General features: G+C 45.1%; 1 protein-coding gene across 1 annotated transcript in view; it reads left to right on the top strand.

The window, feature by feature from the left end:
* Slc24a3 (solute carrier family 24 member 3) overlaps window positions 1-24962 on the top strand; it is a 495475-nt gene that overhangs the window by 458270 nt on the left and 12243 nt on the right. The window contains exons 12-15 of the mRNA XM_036184903.1: window positions 407-677; window positions 7678-7844; window positions 11047-11161; window positions 12280-12392. Coding sequence (XP_036040796.1) covers window positions 407-677; window positions 7678-7844; window positions 11047-11161; window positions 12280-12392 — 666 coding nt within the window. The remainder of the gene's footprint in view (window positions 1-406; window positions 678-7677; window positions 7845-11046; window positions 11162-12279; window positions 12393-24962) is intronic.

Raw genomic sequence — 24962 nt, 5'->3', positions numbered from 1 at the left:
AGTTACCATAGTTTAAAACAAGCCAGAGTCGCTGGCCTTTGCCCTTCCCTGGAATGGCAACCTCACAAACACGCTAGTCTAAGCACAGTGCTGTAGCTTCTGGAATATAGAAAAGGGCTTCCCACAGTCTGGAGAAGAGAGATAATGTCACCGTGCATAGATGTCAAAGAACTCACTCCCCAGATGTAGATATTTTCCCAAAGGGAATTTGAAAGTTCTAGTGGGTCATAAAAGGTTAATTTCCCTCCCAAAGGGAAATTGTCTGAATCTGTTATTGCTTTGAGGAAGTTCCTAACACTTGGCTCCAGAGTCTTCTGGATGCACCTCTGGTCATCGCTAGGGAAGATCTACCTGCCCATGTTTTCCATCTCTCTGACTACAGTGACAGGTCACTTTCTATTTTCAGAGACAAAGACTGATAAACAGCAGAGCTTATGCCAATGGGGAATCTGAAGTGGCCATCAAAATCCCAATTAAGCACACTGTGGAGAATGGAACAGGGCCCAGCAGTGCCCCAGACAGGGGTGTGAATGGGACCCGGAGGGATGACATCATTGCTGAGGCTGATAATGAGACAGAGAATGAGAATGAAGACAATGAGAACAACGAGAATGATGAGGAGGAAGAGGAGGATGACGATGACGATGAAGGACCCTACACGCCATTCGACCCCCCCTGTAAGAGGTCCTTGATCTGGCCTTGGGAAGGGAGATATCTGGGGATGCTTGGGTAGATGGTCTTCACTTGGCTTTTTACTCTTCACTTCCAAAAGAGTCTCTTGATAAGCAGATCAAAGCACACTGTACAGCCAAGTGTAGCTAGACCCTTCCAAACACCTGGTAAACATGCCTGTGGCAAAATCATCTCATTATGCAGCCCTGCTAGGTAAAGCAAGCTCAGATTCTTGGACCTTGAGTAAGGTCTCACTAGGAAGCCTCTGTGAGCCACCTCACGTGGGCAGGGGTCAAAATAAGAGCACTTTCAGCAAATACATTTTGTGGATGAAGTTCCTCTCTTAGCCTCTTAGACATACTGCAGGACTTTTGGTTCTAAGGAAGAAATGCACATGACCCATGTCAACAAGACAGTGTGGTGCCCACAGGCAGAGGAACTTCACTGGTGTTTCATCCTGGCTGGAAACACCCTGCCCAAGATGGCTCTGGCAGATGCATCCCTGGTTCCTTTGTTCTCACTTCCTCCCTTTCCCTCTATTCAGGACCCTGCATCTTCCACATCCTGCTCTCTGCAGAGCAGCATCCACAGGAAACACAGACCCATGTGAAAGCTAGTCCTTGGGGCCTTAGCCCATGGGACTGGCCAGGGACTCTCCCTGGCATGTTGGAAGAGGAGAGGCAAGACATATAAAAGCTATCAGGACCTTGGCTTGTAGGGTATGCCCTTGAATATTCCTGTAACCGTGTCTCTCACCCCAACCCATTAGCAGAACATGAGGACCAAACCCAAAGAATTCTGTGTCCTTGGCTAGACTGTCAAGAAGTTTCTACCAGTTTCACAAAGCCTGTATTGGTCCAATTCCCATTCACAGTCATTCGAATATTAACTAGTGTGTGCAGTTCCCTGGGACTGACTGAGCTTGCTTGAGGACTGCCTAAGCAAGCATTGTGTGATCAGCCTGAAAGCCTGTTTAGTAGTGATATGAGTCTAGAGTTCCCAGTCCTGTGCTGTTTGCAGGTGCAAGGCCTTGCTATGCTTCTCCCTGTATCAAGGGGTGGAGCAGGCAACAAGTCCAACTCCAAGCAGAACTACTCCTGAGTCCCCACCCTTTCCCTAAGACAGGAGCCTTGATGAGCACTTGCCAACTCTGATAAAGAAATACCATCCAGATTCCTGTACACTTGCCAAAGTTAAATTATTAGTAGTTAGTAGACTATCAATAAAAAAAAAAAGTATGTCGTCCCCGCCCCACCAATCTGTGGTTTCACTTTCTGTAGTTTCTTTCATTCACAGTTAATTGTGGTCCACCACAGCCACTATCCATGGTCTGAAAGTATCAAATGGAAAATTAGAGAAACAGTACATAGGTTTGGAACCCAGCTCCATTCTGAAACCTCACACCATCTTGCTCTGTCCCACCTAAACCATCCTGCAGCAATTCATCCTGTATACACTACTCCTCTGTGCCTGTTTCTTGGTAGTTGCTAAGACTATCACATGCATATACATTTGTATTAATATAACTCTTTATAGATGCAAATGGAGTTTATGTATACCTTAAATACATATACATTATAAATATACACCTATGTATAGTGCATGTATCTACACATAAGCATACATATATTCTTGAGTGAAGAAAATCTTACTACTTGTAAACAGAGATGTGAATGTAGGTAAACACCTTTCCATAAAAAAACACACTGAAAGAAAATCCAACAAAATAAAGTTGTATTTTGTTAGATGGATTTTTTTCTATTGTAAATATGTGTTTTGTGTTCTGTGCAATCAGAACAAAATGTTTATTATAGGTCTAAAACATTGCACAGTTTCTTTTTTTCTCTGCCTGATTTAAGCATTCCTAAAAGCTTAGTCAGCAATAGAACTCAAAGCAAGCTTTGGAAAGGACCCTGACACTTGTCACCCCAGGCTTTGCCTCCTGTCACTGGCTGACATCTGTGAAGCTGCATCATCGCAAGTATATGGCCTCCACAGGGGAAAAAAATGTGTGCTTTCTAATTTATGCTGTGTCCTAGCCTGGCACAAAATGGCATAGAGGGTACCCAACATATATGCTCTACGTGAACAAATAAACATGTCCCCTTGGGGCTCTACTTGGAATAAATGGTGATAGAACAAAATCTAGAAATGTCCAGAAATGCTGCTGACTCAGGAGAGGAAACATCTGCCCTCCTACTCAGAACTGGATATTAAAGCTAGCTGAAATGTGCGCCTCCTTTATTCCTCCTCTTTGAGTCATTTTCAAAGCCCTTTCTGGGTTGCTTGCTTTGCTCAAGGAATTAAATCTGTTGTCTTGTGTGGAAAGTCATATTTCAGATGCTGCTATCTATATTTCTACTTTAGTGTTGGTGTTACTAAGGAACAAGAATGTACAGTGTGACTATACAGCTTCATGTCCTTAGAGCCAAAGCAAAACGGCTGAGAAGGGCCTTGGGCCTTGGTGGCGCCCACTTACACTGTGCAGCTTTCTCTAATCAACCCCATCCTCTCTGCTCTCTGAGTGCCATGGCATGACCTCATCTTCCTTCTCATTTTTAGTTTCTGAGGAATAGTAGAGATCCAAGTTGAGGTCATTTCTTGTCCTATTCACTTGTTTCTCTGTAACCCTTGATTGGGGGTCCATTTTAAATCAATCTCATCTATTTCTTTCTCTGTCGCTGTGGCTACCTTCCCAGAGGTAATGCCAGCAAGGGGATTCCCCCAGAGCTCCAGTTAGGTAAAGCCAACTGAAGGACTCACAGGAGACCCAAAGATCTGGCCTTATTCTGAATCCTGCAGCACTCGAAGCCCATCACAAAACAACTGTAGATCTGTAGATCTGTCATCTTCTGGATGAGCAATCTAGCTGGGCTCTAGGGTCTCGTTGTCCCCTTGACCTTCCCCAAGTTAAATCTAACGAGATGCGTAGCACCCAGTAGGAAAAGACCCTCATTTTTAAGACTACTTTTTCTTCACTGGCAGACTATGTTTAGATTCTTAAAACCAAGTAAGTTTTTTAACATTTCTGGTTATACTGTAAATCATCATGCTGCTGTAACATTTTACTACTGGTATCATTAATACTGTTTAGCTTACTTGAGGCAGAAGAATGCTTAGGATGTCTGAAGAATGGGTGGATGGTGTCAGAGCAGGGAAAATGGGAGGCAGCAATCAATCAGGCAGAGCTCCATTGGTCTTGATATGGAGGTGTGGTGTAAAGATGGTAGACAGCAGGGGAATTTTCTAAACCAGGTTTCTTAAAATTCTCTCCCTTGGCCTGCAAGTAGCAAACAGATGGAGGTAAGGTAGGCATTGATGTGGGAGTCCCTTTAGGAAGCCAGGCCACCTTGCAGGGAGGTGGCGTGGAGGAAATTGCCTGGGCAGGTGTCAAGTTCAGGCCTAAGAATGGAAAGAAGGGGAAGAATCAAGAATGACTTACTGCATTTTGACTAGAGCAACCTGCAACGTTGCCAGCAACTATCCGGGTCCTAATGTTGCCAGTCAGCGGCTGGGGTCCTTTTGTTCTTCCTGGCTAAGAATCATGGGTAGGCCTGGAGGAGATTTTCCAGTGCTAGTCCCTGACTTTTGTATCTCTTTAGTGCTTGCAACAGCAACCAACAGCACTAGGCAGGTGGAAGCAGTTGCAGAGAGCGCCCTCTAGTGTTGCAGCTCTCATGCAGGCCTCAGTATTGGGATTTCTCAGCATCCAGAGTTACAGTTCTAGGGCCTGAGTGTCTGAGACCCTCACTCTTTTGCCCCCAGGGCCTTGGGTTTCTCTTCTCTGTCTCTTTCCTTCTTCCTGTCCTTTGTCAAGTTCAGTCCTATATTCTCTCTCTTCCTACTGTGTGCCATGTTCCTTGTTCTCTCCAGCTGCCTCTTCTGTAGCTGTTAAGAAGCCTCTTGCCTTACTGACTGCTCCACTGTCAACACACCTGCCACTGGTGTTCATTGTCTCTGCCACTTCCCGTTACCAGCTCAGTCCACGCTGCTGAGTGTAGGCAAGAAAAGAGCCCTTGAGAGAAGCCTTTCCTTGAGCCTGATGTTAAAATAGCAGGGGAGGACAGTGGTGTTTGCTCTAATCCCAGCCTACCTCACGTGCAGATGAAGGTACTTGCACCAACCATGGCCCAACTTGCGTGCAATTAGAAGGGTTCGTGTATGTGCCAGTCACAGCAGCCCCTTTTGCCAGATCTGCAAAGCATGTGCTCCCACTCTGGCCTGGGCAGAAATGTCCATATTATCATCTAATGTTCAGGGAGGCTTATAATAGCAAAATGTCTGTGCAAACTATTTGAAAGAGCCCCATCGCAGCTGTATCTTCAGGAGCTGCAGCAATTAGCTGTGACCATTGTGTGGTTTCCTCAAGGTGTCTGGTTGTCTGAATAACTGATGCTACCTGCCATAAGGTCTCAAGGCAGCCAGAACAGCACAGAGAGACCAGGAGCTGCTTGTTTACCACTTGCCTCATCCCCTCCCTGTCTTTGCTTATATACAGGAAAATGAACCCTGAAGGAAAGCTTGCAATAAGAGTTTCATGGACACTAAGGGTGATTTTTAACAGATATTTAACAATGTTTAAGACTTGCCTGGTGCCCCCAGGGAAAAGTGGGACCCTCATCTGTCTCACTGATATCTCATCTTTAATCCTCCCAAGAACTCTGCGAGCTCAGTGTTGCTGGATCCACACTTTACAAATAATAAAAGTAAGATTTGGAGACTTGAATTAACTGTTCTAGTTAGGTTTCTATTGCTGTGATAAAACACTAATCAAAACCAACTTGAGGAAGAGCGGGTTTATTTGGCTTACATGTCCCAATCAGAGTCCATCATTAAGAGAAACCAAAGCAAGTACTCAAGCAGGGTCAGAACCTGGAGGCAGACACTAAAGCAGAGGCCAGGGGGAAACAGTTCTTTGCCTCCCTAGAGTTGGACTCTCTTTGGACTGCCAGCTCCCAAGTAATGACATGGAGACATTTTATTAATTATGAAATCTTGGCCTTGGCTTAGGCTTGTTCCTAACTAGCTCTTAAAACTTAAATGAACTCATTTATATTCATCTACATTCGGCCACATGGCTCTTTAGCTCTTCTCGGTACTTTTTATGCCCAACTTCTCCATGACTGGTTGGTGAATCCCCCACTTCAGATTCTCTTTCAGAATTCCTACCTCTATCCTCAAGTCCTGCCTGTCCTCCCCTGCCTAGCTATTGGCTGTTCAGCTCTTTATTAAACCAATCAGAAGGTGCCTTAGGCAGGTGAGGTAAACAGAGACATCTTCACACAGTACACAAAAAGATTATCCCAACACCCCTCCCCCCATGGCCTCACAGCCTACTGTCTTATATACCCCAGGACTGCCTATCCAAGGGTGGCAGTGTCCACCGTGTGCTGGACCCTCCCACGTCAGTAATTAATCATGAAAGTGCCCCACAAGAAAAGACTTGCCTGCAAGCCAATCTGAGAGAGGCATTTTCTCAGTTGAAGTTCCTGATTCTCATGTGACCCTATCATGTGTCAAGTTGAAAACAGACAAGCAACCAACACAGAGATGCAACAACTCAACTCCTAAACAGAGGGTGCCTGCACCCCAGTCCTGTCTGATGCGGAAGCCACGCTCTTCTTATAGATTGTGCTACCCTGCCCATCTGATGGGGCAAGCGACAATAGGTACCTTTTCTATGAGTTCAAAGAAAAACCAATTTAGAAGTTAGTGAGAGGTAATATGAAATAGACTGCACATTGGTTTGAGGAGATGAAATGAATGGTATTGAGCCTCCTATTAAGCACTGTTCACAGTAAGGAGGTAAGAAATTACCTCTTTAACTCTGATGGGGATATGAGACTGTTCAATCATTTTGGAAAATTATTTTTAATTCCTTAGCAAAAAGATAAACCCTCACCTCATGACTTGGCAGCTTCACCCCAAATCTTCAGCCAGAACAAAGCCGTGCTCTCCAGAAGACCCATACAAGGGTATTGATAGGCACTGTCATTATGCTCTACAACCGGCCACCACCCAATGCCCAACCCCAGGAGAATGGATAAGCAACCCCCGCATATTCCAGGAAATTAAAAGGAATAAACTAATGGCACTTTAATCAATCTAAAAGCAAACATGTGGTAAGCAAAAGGATGGCTACTCAATGATCAATTCCTTTGGGAATGAACAAAAGCTAATCTGTGGTGGTCAGGGTGAGGGTTGACTAGAAAGAGGCACAGAGAGCATCTGGAACATGGCGATGTTTTGTGTCTCAGTTGACATGGGTACCACACGTGTATGTATGTGGTCCCCCCCCCCCCGCCATAGGCTAATTAGAAGTTGAGTAGGAGCGTTATGAAAACCAAAGGATTGGAGTTAATGTATTTGTCAAATCTGAGGTTACAAGGCATTCATGGCAGAATAGTCACCCTAAAAAGCTTTTCTGGGTGTTTGTGGTATGAAAGTACTCAGGTAACCCAGGATGGTAGAGGCAGGCATCCCTGACAGATCCGACATCTTGTCCTTTTACTTTTTAAGTCTGCAAATGCTCATTTGCAAACCCTTTTCAGTTTATGATGCAACACTAAGAACTTCCATTAGGTGGCGCTGTGTCAGCTGGCACTGCAATTTGGGACGGATTAGTGGAGAACAGACGCCAACTGGTGGTCTTCCCAGCGCCCCACACTGACACACCTACACACACACACCACCCTTTTGTGAGTACCTTCCTCATCTTTTCCCACCTGGCCCATTTCTTAGAGCCCCTCCTCCCAGCCCAGTATTACCTGGAGTGGCTCAGGTATTTACAAGAGCTAACCAGCAGGTGGGCAGTACATGGTTTCTCTTTTTCTGTTTGGTTCTGTGAGTCTGGCTTGGGTGGCCGTGGACCACCATTTAAGCCTTTTATGAAGAGAGATATATGATAAGACTTAGTTCTGGGGAAAGCAGCCTAAGGGCTACCAGAGCAAGGAAATAAAGCTATTTTTTTTTCTTTTCTTCTTTTTCGTTTGTTTCTCCCCACAGCTGGCAAACTGGAAACCGTGAAATGGGCATTCACCTGGCCACTGAGTTTCGTCCTGTACTTCACTGTCCCCAATTGCAACAAACCCCACTGGGAGAAATGGTTTATGATGACATTTGCTTCCTCTACACTATGGATCGCAGCCTTCTCCTACATGATGGTGTGGATGGTGAGTGTGTAAGGGCCCCTGTACATTGCTGGGTCTCTTTAGAGCAAAATGTATACTGAACCAGAGATGAAGAAGAACCGGAGTTATACCTGGTAATTCTATTAGCCAGTTAGTTACTGCTGCAGCAAGTTAAATAACGCCCCACACCTTTGCTCAGAGGGCTGAAATCACAAACGTTCCTTGGCTCACATAGCCCTAGGCTAGCTTGATTTAATTACGCTGGGACTACCTCTGCTAGCTTTGATTCAGTAGCAGGCTGGGTCGAATCTACTCTTTTGTTGACTCTTTCTCTGGGGCTGGTGCTATCCCGGGAAGGGTAAAGTGGAAACCTTAGGTGCCTCTTGGGGTCCTCACTGGTGACCGATCTGTCTTCTTCTCCACACTCCAGTGGCCAAGTCCAGCATCCATGAGTGAGAGAACTAATTCCCCAGCTGTAGTGGGGTAACAGCAGCAGAATTACGGGCGAAGGACATGTTGCATTAGGTGACTGCTCAAGGGTCTTTTCCAAGCTAAAATAATGATCCATTGACTGGGCTAGGTAATGGGGCCTCAAAGGAGCTCTGCCCCAGAGTCGTTTTCAGAAATGCAGACAGTTCATTTATATACTCCTTAACTGGGGAGCAAACCTAATCCATTAGAATTGGAATTGGGCAGAAATTACAAGCTATGACAACTTATGCAAATCCAAATTAACCTCACTTGGGTGTATGACAGAAGGGCAATATAAATTCAAGAGAATTCAACTTGAAGCTCAAAAAATCTCTGGAACGATTATTTTGGCGGTAATAGCAAACTTGTAGAGCTGGCAGGAGACAGTCGCAGTTACTCCTAGCTTCAACCTCACAGCAAATGAAGTTTTAAAACGGGAAGTGTTGTGGCCAGGGGCTTCTCACTCAATGAGACTCCCACAGCGTGTCCCCTTCAATCCAAGTTTGGGAGCTAGGATCGCTGTCCCTGACCTATTCATGGAACTGACTAATCTGGATTCAGTTCCTGCTAGTGAGTGACAACTTCAGGAGAAGCCAGGGGCCTGGGCTGGGCTTCCAGAGCTCATCGGTTCCCCAGAATCCCAGGCTCGAGCATAGTACCCTAACAATGAAAGAGCAGTGGGGCAATCCCAGGCGAGCCAGGCCACAGTCCTGCGGGACCCACGGCTCAGTCAGCCTGCTGCGGCTTGGTTTTACAAAGGCTCTTAAGAACAGCAACACAGAAAGATGTGTTTCAGGATCCTCCTTTCCTCCCTGGAGACAGCCGTCAGAAGCCTGAGGCCACGGTGAGTTAAATGCAGCACTCATGAAAGTGGGAGCTTTTTCTGGTTTGGATCTGAATGAATTGAACTCACATCCCCCAGCTTTCTACCACTGGCCTGGGAGTGCTGTGTGAATGGACTCCCTGAGACACATGGTTTACGTTTTCTCAAGATATTATAGAAAGTGGGAACGCCCCCGTGGCACCCTGAGATGGCCTAAGAGTTCCAGGGGCTGCAAGCCCCATTCCTTAGCCCACATACAAGGGATTGGTCTCCTTTCCTACCTACTTGGCAAAGAATCCTGGCTCTGCCACCATCCTGCCAGATTCCCTGCTACTCTGTTTTTCCCTCTTGAAATCTGGGGGCAGCCGTGGACTCCTCTGTGTCACTGAGCAATGCCTCCGGTGACGGCAGCCCACCCTCCACATTCCACCTCCCTGTAAACTGAGAAGCTACCTTGCAGATGAGCCCACCTGCCTAACACAGAGCCCTCTCTGCCACTTACCAGCCACATAGGACTGGGGCAGATGTCTCTCTGTTCTTAGTTTCCTCCTCTGAGGAATGGGAAGAGCAGAGCACTTGGACCAGATGGCTGTGAGAGTTAGGAAAGTTAAAACTGAACATTTAGCCCAGTGCCTAAGTACTAACCAAAAAGCAAGCAATGATGGAGAAGTTTATGCTGATGACTGAGGACGAGTGTTCTTTTGTTTCTTCTGTTGCTATGATGAACATCATGACCAAGAGCAACTTGGGGAGGAGAGGCTTATTTCATGTTACATTTCCAGAGCACAGTTCATCTTTGGGGGCAGTCAGGAGGAAACTCACAGCAGGAGCTCAGTGGCAGAACCCCTGGAAGAATGCTGCTTACCACCTTGCTCCCAAGCCCACATTCACCTACTTATACATCTCTGGGCCAACCACTAGGAATGGTACTGCCCACCGTGGACAGGAGCCTCCTACATCAATTATCCATCAAGAAAAAAGCCCCACATGTGTAGTTAGATTTTCCTGCCTGGCCCAGTCAGGACAAATCTCTCTTACCTGCCAGTCCCATAGTCGTTCAGACCCAACCAAGAAAGCATATAGAAACTTACATTGTTTATAAACTGTATGGCCGTGGCAGGCTGCTTGTTATCTACCTTTTTATCTTAAATTAACCCATTTCTGTTAGTTTATACTTTGCCACATGGCTTGTGGCTTACCAGTGTCTTTACATGTTGCTTCCCATGGCAGCGGCTGGCAGTGTCTCCCTCCAGTCTTCTACTTCCCAGAATTCTCTACTCTCTTGTCCCGCCTATACTTCCTGCCTGGCCACTGGCCAATCAGAACTTTATTTACACAGAGCAATATCCACAGCACACATGCCAATCTGATGGCGGCAATTTCCTCAACTGAGATTCCTCTTCCCAAGTGTGTCAAGTTGACAAGCAAAATTAGCTGTTGGGCTGGCTTCAAGGAAGTAGGGATGAGAAAAGCTGGATAGGAGCTCCATGACAAGACCAGATGTGAAGCCAGCCCCTTTCCAGGTCTTACAAATCCCATCACAGATCTGCGAGCATGCTGTTGACATTCCTAGCACAGCCTGGCAGCCTGGATCATTCAGGGCCATCTTGGTTTTAAGTGTTTTGTTTCAATATTGTCTTTTCTCTTAAATTCTAGTTGTTTTTTTTTTTTTTTTCAATGTGCAAGTATCAACAGAAAGGAGCAAATGATAGATTCACCTTTCATGAAAAAGTCTGGGTTCTGTCAAAGCATCATCCTAAGGCCAGCAGCCTGGGTCACATTCACACAATCTTCACACCCTCCTGGGTTAAAATCCAGAAAAGATGTTGTCCCATTCCCCCACCCCCAAGATGGCCCAAAATGGAGACTTTTCTACTGTTGATCAGAGGGAACCTGTGCAGGTAGCTCACCGTGTCTCCTGGCTTACTGCCTCTTCCTGTTTCCTCCAAGGTCACCATCATCGGTTACACCTTGGGGATCCCTGATGTCATCATGGGAATCACCTTCCTGGCTGCTGGAACTAGTGTGCCCGACTGCATGGCCAGCCTTATTGTGGCCAGACAAGGTGGGATCTCCAGGGACAGTAAAAATAGGGAAGGAAAGAAGGAAGGAAGGAAGGAAGGAAGGAAGGAAGGAAGGAAGGAAGGAAGGAAGGAAGGAAGGATTCTCTGCCTGGTAGGGGCTGCCCCATGTGTCAAGGAAGTGGGGAGCAGATACTTCTTAGAAGGAGAGGTGGATGATGTCAACCTCAGTGCCATGTTGGCCAGATGGCTTCCTGAGATCAAAGGAGTAAGGAATACAGGCAGAAGACATCTCCGTGTAAGGCACAGATGCTTGCCCAGTTAGCCACAGCCCCTTCTGGTCATTATTATCATCCATTAATTATAAAATAACAGTAAATATAGAAGAAAAAAAAAGCTAACCTGGAGTGAATGAGGCACCTTACTCATTCAACAACTCCAAGAGGAGGGACAATTGTGCTTCTATTTCATAGATAAGGAAACCAGGGCTCATAAAAGACAGACAACCCACCACAATTAAGCTCACTCAACTCCAAGTTGTCAGCAGTAAGTTCTCAGCACATGACAGAGACTTCCCCATTTTAAAACTCAAAGCTTACATAACCAGGTAGACACTATGGACAGAGACATCCTTCCTAGCAACCTCTCTCGTTTCTGTGCCTGATGGATGTGGGGAGGCATTCATTTTAAGCAACCACAGCAGCAAAACTTAGCACAGTTCCTATAGATTCTTTGGGAAGTTCTACTGATGACATTATCTTTATGTTATTAGGCTAATAAGAAGCAGTGAATTCAGGGGGACAGGTGGAAAATGGTGCTATGATGTATGTGTTGACAAGCTTGTGGGACCATGTTTATGCTGTGGGGTTTATTTCTTCTGGAAGGGTGACTCAGAAGTTGCAGTGTTCTTGGAACCAAGTCTGGATATTTTGATCACTTACACTGTCATCATATCTGAAGTAAAGTCAGGAGTCAGCAGAATGTGGGTTCTCGGTATTGTAATCTGTTATTTTTCATACCACTGATGGGCTAAGAGAGAACCAAGTATGTGGTCCAGCAAAACTACTACTATCAGGCTGCCAGACCAAAGACTCAGGAGAGTCCTATGTGAGTGCTTCCTACTGAGATCCCCTTACTCATTAATGGTCTCTTGTCCTTACAGGGATGGGGGATATGGCTGTGTCCAATTCCATTGGGAGCAATGTGTTTGACATCTTGATCGGGCTTGGTCTTCCCTGGGCTCTGCAGACTCTGGCTGTGGATTATGGATCCTATGTGAGTGCTTTCCTCCATAACTTCTTACTTTCAGACTAAACAGACTTTTTTGGTAGCCTTGGTCACTGAGCTATTGTTTCCTAGTAATGTGGGTATGAAAATATTAATGCTATAAGGGAAGCAAATTCTTCTAGTACAGATCTTCCCAAGTCACACATGTGTAGAACAGAGGTTGGCAAACTTTCTGTCTTAAACAGGATCTAAGGGCTGGTGTGAAGGGAGAGATAGTCTCTGTCACAGCTAACTCTGCTGATGCAACAGAAGAGCAGCCACAGAACTTGATAGAAACTGAAATTGGAATGCTCAAAGCTTTCATGCTGTCATACATTGTGCTTATTTCTTTTCAATTGTTTGAAGATGTAAAGATGATCTTATTTCATGAGCTATGTAGACCCAGTTAGTGGACCAGAGTGGGCTGCAACTTCCAGCTAGTGATCTGATTGCATGTAAAAAGAGATGGTAGAAAGAGGCCATCTAGGTGGAGTATCTTAAACAGGTATCATCCATTGGGTGGTCTCAGATTCCAAATAACCCTCCTAAAATCTGCAAGTCAGTGAGTCAGATAGCTGTCAGTCAGCTCCTATGATTGCCCCGCATCAACCACATTCACAAGCATTCGATGCATAAGCTAAAATATTGGCAGTTGCCATATAAGGATACATAAGGACCATACAAAGGCATACTTGTTTTTTAGTGTTTGTTTTTCTCTATATTCCTGGAGGAAAATCTTATGTGGAAGATATTGGGGGTGGATGGGGATGGGGGTCCCATGAACATCTTTTAACTTAGATGATCCATCCATCAGAAATGCTAACAAGAACCAGTAACAGATTATACTCCCAGCTAAGATGTATTACAGCAAAGGATGTGGAAAAAAAATAAAGGCTGCTCAGGCCCTGCTTTCTCTCTTTCTGACAGTGAACTCCAGGGACATGGGTAAGTTATCTTGTGCAAGGAAGTCCCCTGGAATCTAAAGCATCTATGGAGGGCTGGTCAGGCAGGCACATTTCTACTCTAAGAACAGCTATGATAATTGCGTCTTAGCACCCAGGTGTACATCATCAAGCTTGCCTAGAATGCTCCTTCATTGATCATGAACAAAACACCATCAACCAGCAGCATCCTGAAAGCAAGGATTGCCAGAAGCTTCCTGTGGGGCCTGCTGTGTTAACACCTGCTGCACAGAAGGTCAAGTTACTCTTTTATTTGTTAGAGTAGTATTGCTAGGTACTATTAATATACTGCAGACAATTAAAAAACTTCACCGGGGTAACCCAGCAACGGCTAATTTCCTACTAAAATTCCACAGCAGATGTTCCCACTTTGATGGCGCCTGTGAATACTTCCAAAAGGAAACCCTGGGGGTGTGCCAATTCCATCATGTGGCTCTGCTAGCTCTGAGACCTTCTCTAGTGTAGAGAAAGGAAGGGTACAGGAGACAGTGCACAGAGGTGGCTAATGTCAGGTCTGTCCCCATCCCTTTGTCCAGATAAATCTCATTTGCTCACCAACTTGCAGGAAGGGTCTTGTTCATTTGTTTAACTGTGTGCTCAGGAAGGAGAGGAGAAGCTAATGGCCACCACCTGGAGCAGGTTCCCCCAGCAGCTTTTCTGGATGACCCAGGGCCCAGCTCCCCACTTAACATCATTCTTGGTCTTACAGTGGGGATGATAGTATGAAGTGTATTTAAGCTTGGTCATTAAGGCTGGCTTGTCACTTCCTAAAATGCAAGGTTTGCCAATGCCAAAGCCATCTCCTGGGGTCTGATGACACCTGGACCTTTATTTTCTTACAGACTTTTTCTTCCTGGGACAAACAGTGCATGTGTTTTAGAGGAGATCACAGCAGACCTTTCTGCAGTGCTGGCAGATCTGGGCAGGAGCACTGGCTGATGCACTAGCCCCTGGCCAGACATGACATGTAGGCACTTAATATGGGGCTGGTGCAAATGAAGAAGGAATTTTTCATTTTTATTTCACTTTAATTACTTTGTTTATATAGCTACATGGAGTTTAGGGCTGCCTGTGGGACACCTTAGCTCCAGAAGATGAAATTTAAATTACCCACATTATAGCCCAAAGAAGAGCATTGTTAGCATTTTGGCTTATTTTCTCCTTCTAGTGTGTTTTAGACAGCAGAGATCCACTATATGGATATTCCATATGTTGCCCTTTTTACTTCTTATTAGATGAAACACATTTTGCTTAAAATCTCACTAGAAATTTTGTTTTCAAAGGTGGCCTGGTATTGTAGCATCTGGATTTCCCAGAAGGCACTTGGCCTTGCTGCTGTTCAGGGACACTCATGTGGCTTTGAGTCTCACTGTCATGATTAGTGAAGCCTAGGACATCTTTGTACACCAGTCTGTGATGTTTGGAGATCTATAAGCATTGCACAGAAATCTGATGGTTTAGAATAATGATATAGTTTTAATGACATTTTAAGTTAAGTTACACTTTAATGTTAATTAATTAGATAATTAACCTTTATTTTTGCAGTCCTGGAGAGTGAGCCCAGGGCCCTGTACATACTAGGTATGAGCTCTACACTGGACTACATCTCCAGTTCCTAACTTCTTTAGTCACTGTCTCACTATGTAACCCAAGCTGGCTTTGAACCCGAAATCATCCTGCCTAGGCCTCTTAAATTCATGAATCACAAGCCTATAACACAACCCCTAACTTATCCTTCATATTTTAATTTGTCAAATGTTATGCCTGAGGTTTGAAGAAAGCTTCATCCGCCTAGGCCTCTTGAATTCCTGACTCACAACCTACAACACAATCCCTAACTTATCCTTCATATTTTAATTGTCAAATGTTATGCCTGAGGTTTGAAGAAAGCTTCATGCTACCTGCAAATACTGACCACAGGAGCTTCATGGGAGCAAACATTGCCCCTCATAAATCCAGTTTCCTCAAATCCCAGCATGGGGGGCAGACACTTACTTGACCAGTGAAACAAAACAAAACAAAACAAAACCTGTGTTGAATATAGCAGAGCATACTCCTGGAACTTACTAATTTTCATTGGTGTTCACCAAACACTTCCCTTCCATCAACAAGAGGGCCATCTCTGGTCTAGGTGAGGTCCAAAGGCCTGGGTGGCTCAACGTTTAGTATCCTTTCCAACTGACACTAGAAATAAACAATGACCCAATTTTTTTTTAAAGGCTGGATCTCACTATGTAGCCCTGGCTGACCTAGAACTCATTGTGTATACCAGGTTGGCCTCAAGGTCATAGAAAATCCACTTGTCTCTGCCTCTGGAGTGCTGGGATTAAAGACATAGGCCACTGCTCCCTGTGTAACTTTTTTTTTTAAGAATGATGCATGGAAATGGGTTCTCTGCTCCTCTCATTCAGTCTTTTCTCATCACTAGAAAAAAAAATCTCTGGCCTTGAAGAGACTTACTATTCTCCAAACATAAGTGCTGCAGTTGACATGACTTGACATCCCTAGAAAAGATTTAGCATCTGCTGGTGATTGGTTTTCCTTGGCAAGAAAAGCAATAAAGACCCCTCAGCCCAGCTAAGCACCAGCTACCCAGATCTACAACTCTGGGTGTCTGTTCTGGTTTCTTTCACATGCTCCCTCTTCCCTCTTATCAAAGTTATAAAGAAGTTTTTAGAAAAATGACTTTTATCTGAATTCCAACTGCTTCTGCTCTCCTCTGTTGAGAACTAGAAGACAGTGGCTAAAAACTAGGCAACCACAAGAAGAACAGAAATTGTGCTCTAAATAACTCTTAAAAATCAATTCCTGAACAGAATTTTTACCCCATCAACTCATTTGCTGAGACAGACAGGAATAGGACACAGAACCCTTACAGTGTAAGATCCATTGTATACATCAGCTTTGTGTTACTATATTGAAGTAACAGAGACAACTAACTTGTAGAGAGAAAAGATTCGTTTTGATTCACAATCCTCTTCCAGGGCATGCCTTCAATGACCTAAGGACTGCCCGTGGCACACCCTTAAGGGTCCATACTACCCCCATTAACATCATCCTCTTAACACACAAACCTTTGGAGAGCACTACCTATTTTCAAACCATAGCATTGTTGGAGGTTTGTTTATGTTTATATTTTTTAACTTTTAGTTAAAAAATGTTTTCATATAGTATATGTTGATTGTGTTTTCCTCTCTCTCTCAACTCCTCCCAGATACACACCCAATTTCATATTCCCACCCTCTCTATCTCTGTCTCTGTCTTTCTCAAAACAAATAATCAAAACAAACAAACAAATACCCAATAAAACAAAAAAAGCCAAATTTTTGTTTTGTTTTGTTTTTACTAGCATAACAGGATGTGAGCCTGGAAGAGAAAATCTCTAAAACAGGTATAGTTCATCTCAAGAGTGAAATAAACAAGGTCCTTTTACCAACCTTGAAGTCTTCCTTGACCAAACATGGACATCAGGCCTGAAATTGAAACTCAGTCAGACAAGCCTTCTACCACAGATCACCACTAGTCATCGCCCACCTTCTCTCTCCCTTAACATCCCCCAATGGTGTAAAGAATAGAAAATGAGACATTCTCACAGCTATGAAGCATGCTTTTTCCAAGTCTCAATACCTAGTGACAGGATCACATCCTAAAAACAAAAATTGAGGCCCAAACTCCTCTAAAGATGACATAATTTGGGTAGCTTTGGCCATTCTGCTGAACTGTACTACCGTGACTAGGCCTGTGGTGAAAACCTCCTCCATCTTTACAGAGGAGAAAACAGCCCAGCCAGGCTTCTCTGTGAACAGCAGCCAGGCATACAAGGGAAAGTTTGTAGAAGGAGGTGCAATAGGTTGCTTTGTATCTAAATGCAGCAGTCTCAACAGCCAGTACAAGAAAGACCTTCATTTAATTTCAGAAATACAGACACCCAAGGGCCTTTCCCAAGACCTCTCTTTGGAAAGAAACTCAACATGGTTTACAAGCCCCAGGAAAGCCAAGATTTCATTTTGTATACAGAGGGAGGATGAGGTCTGAATTCATTCTCTTCTGTACGTAGGTTATCTAAGTGTGTCATCACTTCTTGTTGAGAGTGAGACTTCACTTTGCATTTTAAGAGTTCAAAAGCAGTGTGATAAGCTAATTTTGTAACACTATTGACAACTTAAGAACTACTTAGAAGCTGCGGTTGTGCAGTTTTTGAAGTGTGTATTCTGGAAACTCTTCCATGGCAGCAATAGTATTCATGATGGGGAAGCCTTCATCCTGAACCAGGATGTGAAGGTAAATAGGCCAGAAATGCGGTCAGGAAAACTGTGAGCTGACTCAGTAGAGGAGCCATCACCAAGCCAGCCTTGGATCGTAGGCCCAAGCTTAATGTACTCCATTTAAACCTATTTTCCTCAAATAATTTGCTTCCAGCCTAATAGGACTTTTAATGAGAGAAGAATTCTCATGAAAAAAAAAAATGCCTAAGTCTTCCCCAAGAACCCCCACAGGCAGAACACTCTATCAGCATAGATGTACTGCCCACTCAGCTTCACGCTGCACACGATCTCGTCCCACCTTTTTGTACAGCACCAGCCATGAACCATCGCTGCTGGAGTCTGAGTTTAGTGGCTAATGCACCACCTCAGCACTGACTGTCATTTACACATGGCAGGAAGTTCTCCTTGTTTAAATAGCAAACACTTTTATCTTTTTGGTTAAACTGGCACATAGTCCCTTTGTGTGGGGTAGCTCCTGAGAGCTTTGCTACATTCTGGCTGTGTGACAGTATTTGTGTTCATGGAGCTGATCCTGAGTTTCTAAGGAAAAGTTAGATCTCCATTCCTAGACCAGGGATGAGCTTCAAGGTTAGGCTCTATCCCAGATGAAATAGCTTCATCACCAGCAGATGAGCATCTTGACAAGGGTGGACTTTAATTATGTGGCAAACACAGGAAACATGCTTGTACTGATACTCTGGGTAGTGATGCTTGGCCAAAATAATGGTGCAGCATTTGGACCTACTAAGCTGCATCGTTTGTGTTGTCTAGAAGCCTGGGAGCCACAAAAGAGCAGGGACTTCAATTCTTCCCTCCAGGAGCTTCTGTTCTTTCATTCTCAGGGTCATCTTGCAGGTATCAGCTTAGATGTCAGGGATGATCTCCCGAGCCTGAATGGAGCATCACTCCCCTGCTCTTCAGCATCCAGCTGTGCTAGTGGTGGATGTCTAGAGAAAGAGGGGGCATACTAGGAAAAGGAGACCACTGATGCAGAGACGCTGAGGAAGGTTATGCTCAAGAAGAGAAGAAAGTCCAGGTTGTGGGAGTGTAGGATGCAGTAAATAGGAGCTACGCCAATGAGTGACCTCAGCTGGACAGACGGCCCTCGTTTCACACTAAGTGAAATGCAGTTCTGATCCCATTCTGCAGATCAGAGAGCCGAGACCCAGGGAGGTTATATCCCACAAGCAGAAAGACATCATTGCAAATGCACATAGTGCTGCGGCAGTGGGCAGAGGGGTGTGGTGATGGGGTGGAAATGTAGGCTGATTCAGCCCTGTTTGAATCTTTGCTGAAAGACAGAGTGGGATCTACTTGTTAAAGATAAGGTGGCTTCATATGCGTCATATCAGGAGAGAAGGAAACAGAAGGGGCGAGCATTCCTGACTGTATGCCCACCTCTCCGTGTTCCACAGACATTATGGGGGCTACAGCCTTTACTATCTCCCTTGGCAAAGTGAGTGGTATCTCTATAGTAGGTTTCTGTCTCAGGGTTGGAATGTCCTGGGTCCTTTCATGAGGAAAATCCTATTCAATCATTGTCTTTTCCTAGCTTTCATGGGGTTCCTTAAGTGGTCAGTACCCCAAGCCCATCTGTTTGGGGGCATCACTATGTGGCTTTGTGCAGGGGCACAGGGCTCAGTTGGAAGATGGCACAGATCCATGGAAAGGCAAATGTAGGACTTACTTATTCCAAGCATTTGGTCTGCCCTCAGCTCCACCCTGAGTTCTTCCTGAGAGGCTTCATTTCAGAAAGGACGCTCAAGGGCCTCCTTCCATTTAGCATGACAGTAACGCCAGGACATCTTTCCACGTCTCTGACATCAGAAGCGAGCAGCCTGTGTGGGTTTAATGCCCTCTCCTAACCTCTGGAGAGACCTGCTGACAATTCTGAAGCAGTTCTTCCATCTTGTCCAGATGAGATTTCCAAGTCATAATTCTGGGATAATTACCACCCAGGCATCTGCTCTGTGCCTGACATTAGGTTCTCACACTCGACAGTGAGGAATGAATGCCCTTTGACAGATTTTGACATGTCTATACTCTGTGGCTTGCTCGGAAGCACTTAGTCACCTAAGTGCCCAGAATAAATAACCCGAAGAGTCAAAGTTGGGGACATGAGTGCTTCTTGTACCATTATGATGATGCACAGCCATGGAGTGAGATTAACAGAACCCAGGAAGTCAATAGTCGGCCTCCAGGAAATCAGGGCAGAACTCACATTTCTGAGCAAGGGTTTAGAAAGGTACAATACATCTTACAAGCAGCAGCAGAAAGAAGAAGGTCTGTCCTTCTCCCCATGCAAGAGTTGAGCTTACTCCAGAACCCACAGAGGTAAAAGGACCTTAAGGCTAGACCATTCTTTCTTATAGCAAGCACCGGCTGAACACCTGTCATGCTCTGAGGTGCTATGGTAAGCAAGCCAGGCGCTCCTGGGGTTCTGGAGTGACAGCCTGTGGGAGGAGCCAAGTATACAATAAATCCAAACAAAGCATGTGGTGCTTGCCCTTCAGATGGGAATTTTTCGGGATACATGACAGGGTGAGGTTGGGGCCAGAGGACCTGAAACGCTGGTAAGAAAATGGCATTTGTTCTGAGTCTGAGCTTATCTGAGCAAACATTTTGAGAAGACTTTTCCAAGCAGACAGGAAAAAAAAAAAAAAAAAACCAGCTTGTAAATCCCAAGCTGTTCGAAGGCTTGCCACACTGCTGGAGCCCATACCACCCAGGGTAGCTCCCATGGTTGTGGCAGAGGGAGGAGCAGAGTTGAAGGTGAAGGCAGGAATGAAAGTGGAGGTGGAGATGGAGCAGCCACGTGTCCAAGAACATTGCAAACCAGAGTAACAGAGAGAATGATGGGTATTTGAGGGGTAAAGATGTGGTCACATTGCCCTTCAGAAAGATTAGGAGCTTGGCATGGTAGCACACACCTTTATTAGTGTCTGCATTCAGGAGGAGGCAGAGACAGGCAGACCTCTGTGAGTTCAGCCAGCCTGGTCTACAGAGTGAGTTCCAGGTCAGCCGGGCCTACACAGTGAGACTCTGTCTAAAACAAAGAAAAAGAAAAGAAAGATTATGAGAACTACAGCAAAGGGGCTGGAACCAGACAAAACTGGCGGCAGCAAGACCAGAGGGAACGTTGGCACTGGAGACACACTAGCAGGGCGCTGTGTGTGACAAAAGGTCCTGGAAGTGAGTAGCATAGTTCTGTTACACCTGTTCCTCACCCATGCACCTGTGTGTTGACAAGTGTTTGGCTGATCTGCCCTTGGCTCTGAGCTTCACAGGACTCTGCTCCAAGTGTCTCTGACCCTTGTTGGACCAGTGGCCTCATAAGACACATTCTTATGATAAAAACCAGACACATAAGAAGTCATGCCCAACTCTGCAAACACATTTCAAAAATGTGTTCTATCAGGGCAGGCCTACTCATGTTCTGTTGGCTAAAGCCTATCACCAGCCAGACCCCAAATCAGAAAGGTAGGGAAATACTTGTGCCCACTGTGAGGCTATAGGAGGAGGGACCTGTAACCCTAATGCAGGGGAGAGGGAGGGAGACCATCGGTTCTCTCTGTATCAGTTATAGCCCTAAACTAGAGAATAGCAGGTGCTAAGCAAAAGACACAGAAACACTGCACACTAGCCCTTGAGGGCTAGTGATGGTGAGCCGGGAGAGACAAGGGCATAGTCAGTGCTGTGCTGGCCATTATGAGCGGTTTGGGTTTTACCCTAAGTACTGTTCCTCAATAAAGTATCTCACTTTAAATTTGGGGTTTAATTTGATACTGCTTGAAAATATACTGGAAGAAGTCAAGAAAGGAAGATGGAAGGCAAGTCGGGAAGCTGAAGATGAGATGCTAGTGGCTTGAGATGGTTGGAGTATAAATGGGGATAAATTGGGTTTTTAAAGGAAGAAGTGATAATTAAGTTTTCTAACAGCTGCATGGTGAGATAAGAGGAAAACAATCAAAGGATGCTTATTGTGGTGCCCTTCATGGAGAGGGAAGACAAGATGAGGGGCTTACTCAAGAGAAACACAGCGTTCCCATGAAAATGGGTCAAGTTTGATGGGTTTCAATGTCGTCCTGGTGGAAATGTCCAGCAGATCATAGACTGGTGTGGAGTACGTGGGAAGTTCCACAGAAAGGCCCTGGGAATACTTGCAAGTCAACAGCAGTAAAATGCCTTTTGGAGGCTAAAACTAATAAAGAAAATAAATATAGATAGAGAAGAAAGCCAGAGCTGTGTCCTAGTAATGTAGAAAAAGAAATCACTGGGCAAAAGAGGGTGAGGTCATCCAGAAAGTAGGGAAACCACAAGAAAACAAGTCAGGGGAGCCAGAAGGATTCCTCAGGCCTTTCCCAGGCCCCCCCCCCCCAGGCCAGCTGCCATCCACCATCATCTTCTCCATGTCTTCTAGAAGAACATGGGGCTGATGTCTCTGATGTGTCTTCCCTTTACTCTCCAGTAGAGCTCAGGAGCTGTGTCTCCCTCCCAGAAGAGAGCTTCTGTGGGATGGGCCGATAATCCAATCAGTTCTGATGTCTTCCCACCATTCTTGCCTACCTTCCTCAGCAAATATTCCTATATAATTCCCAATACCTGGAATCTGACTCTGTTTGCTGGAACCAGCCTCCCCTTTCTTAATAGCCCCTGACCCAACCCCCAGAGTTACCTCAGTGCTAGAGCTGGTTCATATGAGCTTGAGAGAAGCGACTACTTACAGCTCTTTCAGCTCAGCTCTTGGCAGTTTGAAACTGGCCGAGATGAATGTATTTCCACCACAGAACTCAGCAAAATGAGAAGGCCAATAGTAGGGACAATCTGCATTTTCACATGACCTAAACAGACAGCTTGGAAGTGGTTGGGTAGCATTTTAATGGATGACACGTGTCGCAGTTGTTGTAAACTGGGAGCTATAGTAACATCACCAATCCCCATACATTTGGTTCTTGGATTCCAAGCTTTATGTTAGAAAGTCTCAGTGATGTGTGGGAAAGGGAAGGTCTCTGATGAGCCTACTGTAGAAAGGCTGACGTGGAAAGCTGTTGAGTCTCAATATTCATTAATTGAAGTGTCTTGGAGATGATGCAATCCTGAGGCAAGATTGAGATAAGTTGATTCAGGCCAGGAAACTCCACTATGGGAGTGGGGAAGTAGACAGGGTGAGGAGGCAGCCAACAGCAGCAACATTAACAGTCCAGTTATCATACAAACAACTAGAGCTACATCCCAACAGAGGGACATATGTGAGACTCTCCTGGGAAGACATGAACAAATGTCTACTTACTCATACGGCAACAATGACAGACCAAAGTAACAGTTACACCAGAGTCCAACTTGATGGACCACTGAGTCTCGGGTTGCATATAGGAATGTGGGTGAGGGACGACTTAGGACAGTTGCATTACTAGAAGCCCACTGCTAACCCACAAAAATGATAGCCTGGAGCTCTCCAAATATGCAGGCAGTTGGACAGATCAAAGAGTCTCCCTTCCCGGGCAATCCTTATGCTTATATAATACTGGAGAGAGGGGCCTTGTGAGCCTTCTAAGTTTCAGCTCTCCCAGACTTCTAAGTATTTTTTACTTCCTGAATCTCATAAGTGTCCTCCTCCCCCCAAGAGAGATGTTTCATCATTGATAGACAACAAGGGAGCTCTGGGAAACTGAACAGCCTTGTCTCTGAATGGCCCACCTGAGGGTCAGGCAAGTTGTGGTTGCCCCTTTTACTGGGAGTCACTGTGGAGATTAGCTGCCTGGCAGTTGAGCAGTTCAAGAAGATGTCTGCATATTCAGAGCAGGCACTGGATATTGAGAGGTAGCTGGTACCCACCTAGACATCCAGAGTGGAATGTGTGATCAGTGCAGTGCTTTGAATGTGTTCCCCAAATGCTTATTATTAGAAACATAATCCTCTAAATCATGTGTAATGGGAGTTGGAAGTGGGGCATTTCAAAGACAATGAATGGGGCAAGATAAGGCCAAGAAGATGGTGGCATTTGTAGCTTTATAAGAAGAGGAAGGGAACTGGAGAAATGGCTCAGCAGTTAAGAGCACTGGTTGCTCTTCCAGAGGAGCCTTGTTTGATTCCCAGCACCCAAAGGTGGCTCACAACCTTCTGTAACTCCAGTCCCAGGAGATCTGAAACCCTCTTCTGGCCTAAGTGGGTACTGCATAACATGGTGCACAGACATACACACAGGCAAAACACCCATACACATGAAATAATACATGAAAAAGTTAAAGAAAAGGGAAAGAAGGGAGATTTGAACAGCATGATTGCTCTGTCTCACCATTTGATAACCTACATACAGAGCCAGGGACAAGTGTCACACACACACACACACACACACACACACACACACACACACACTATAGTACAGCAAAGACACCCTCTTACCAGATACCAAGCAAATGCTTGTGCCATGCTTTTGGACTTCCCAACCTCCAGAATAGTGAGGCAAATAAAAACTACTCTTTATAAGCAAGCTGGTCTCAGGTGTATTGTTATAGCAATGGAAAAATGGACTAAAATGCCAGTGACATCTGCTATTGTGCTTCTGTGGCTCTTGTCCTTTATTCAGGCCTTAGAAAAAATAATAGGGAAGAAAAGCCTAGTGGTGACTTCTGAGGACTCACAGGCGAAGGGAAGGCTCTGGCTTTTCCCTTTGGGGTAACAGATGGAGGGAAGTCCAAGTGCAGACTTGACCCTTTGCCTTGTTTGTAAGCTGCAAACCTAAGTTGTCTCATCTTCAAATAAGAATCAAAATCTCCATTTAGTTCACGGATCAGTCCCTAGAGTAAAGTGCACTGTCTGTGAGTGCACTTTGGGCAGGTCAGGATGCTAGTGGTCATTAATGTGCTTCTTTCCTGAGGCTTGTTCACTTTTTCACCCCAGTAAACTATTCAAGGAAAGATACCCCAACCCAATGATATCACTCAGTATAAAGCCATGGATAGTAACATCCACCTGAAAACTACATCCAAACAAATGTCAGAACTGCCCAGTAAGAAAACCCAAAGCCCTGGGGAGGCTGAGGCAGGAATACAGGACTGTAAGTCCAGCCTGAGCTCCATAGTGAGAGTCTGTCTCAGAAAACAAGGAAGGAGTGGGGGTGGGGATGACAATGTCTAACATGTGTTCCCAATACTAAATAGCAGAAAGAAAGAAAATAAAGACTTTGATACTTTTCCAAGAGAATTCATGGATTAGGTAGAGCTGACGTCAGACTGTAAGGGTTGGGAGGATGCGGAACAGAATCTTTTTAGACTCCCGTGCTTGGATCCCTGAATGCAGTGAGGCTCCAGGAACCGTTTCTCGTGTGACATAAATACATGAAACTTGATGTG

The sequence above is a fragment of the Onychomys torridus genome, chromosome 4, assembly GCF_903995425.1.
Source record: "Onychomys torridus chromosome 4, mOncTor1.1, whole genome shotgun sequence".
Classification (NCBI taxonomy): Eukaryota; Metazoa; Chordata; class Mammalia; order Rodentia; family Cricetidae; genus Onychomys; species Onychomys torridus.
Note: the sequence above shows the minus strand (reverse complement) of the source record. Positions and strands in the feature narration are given on the sequence as shown.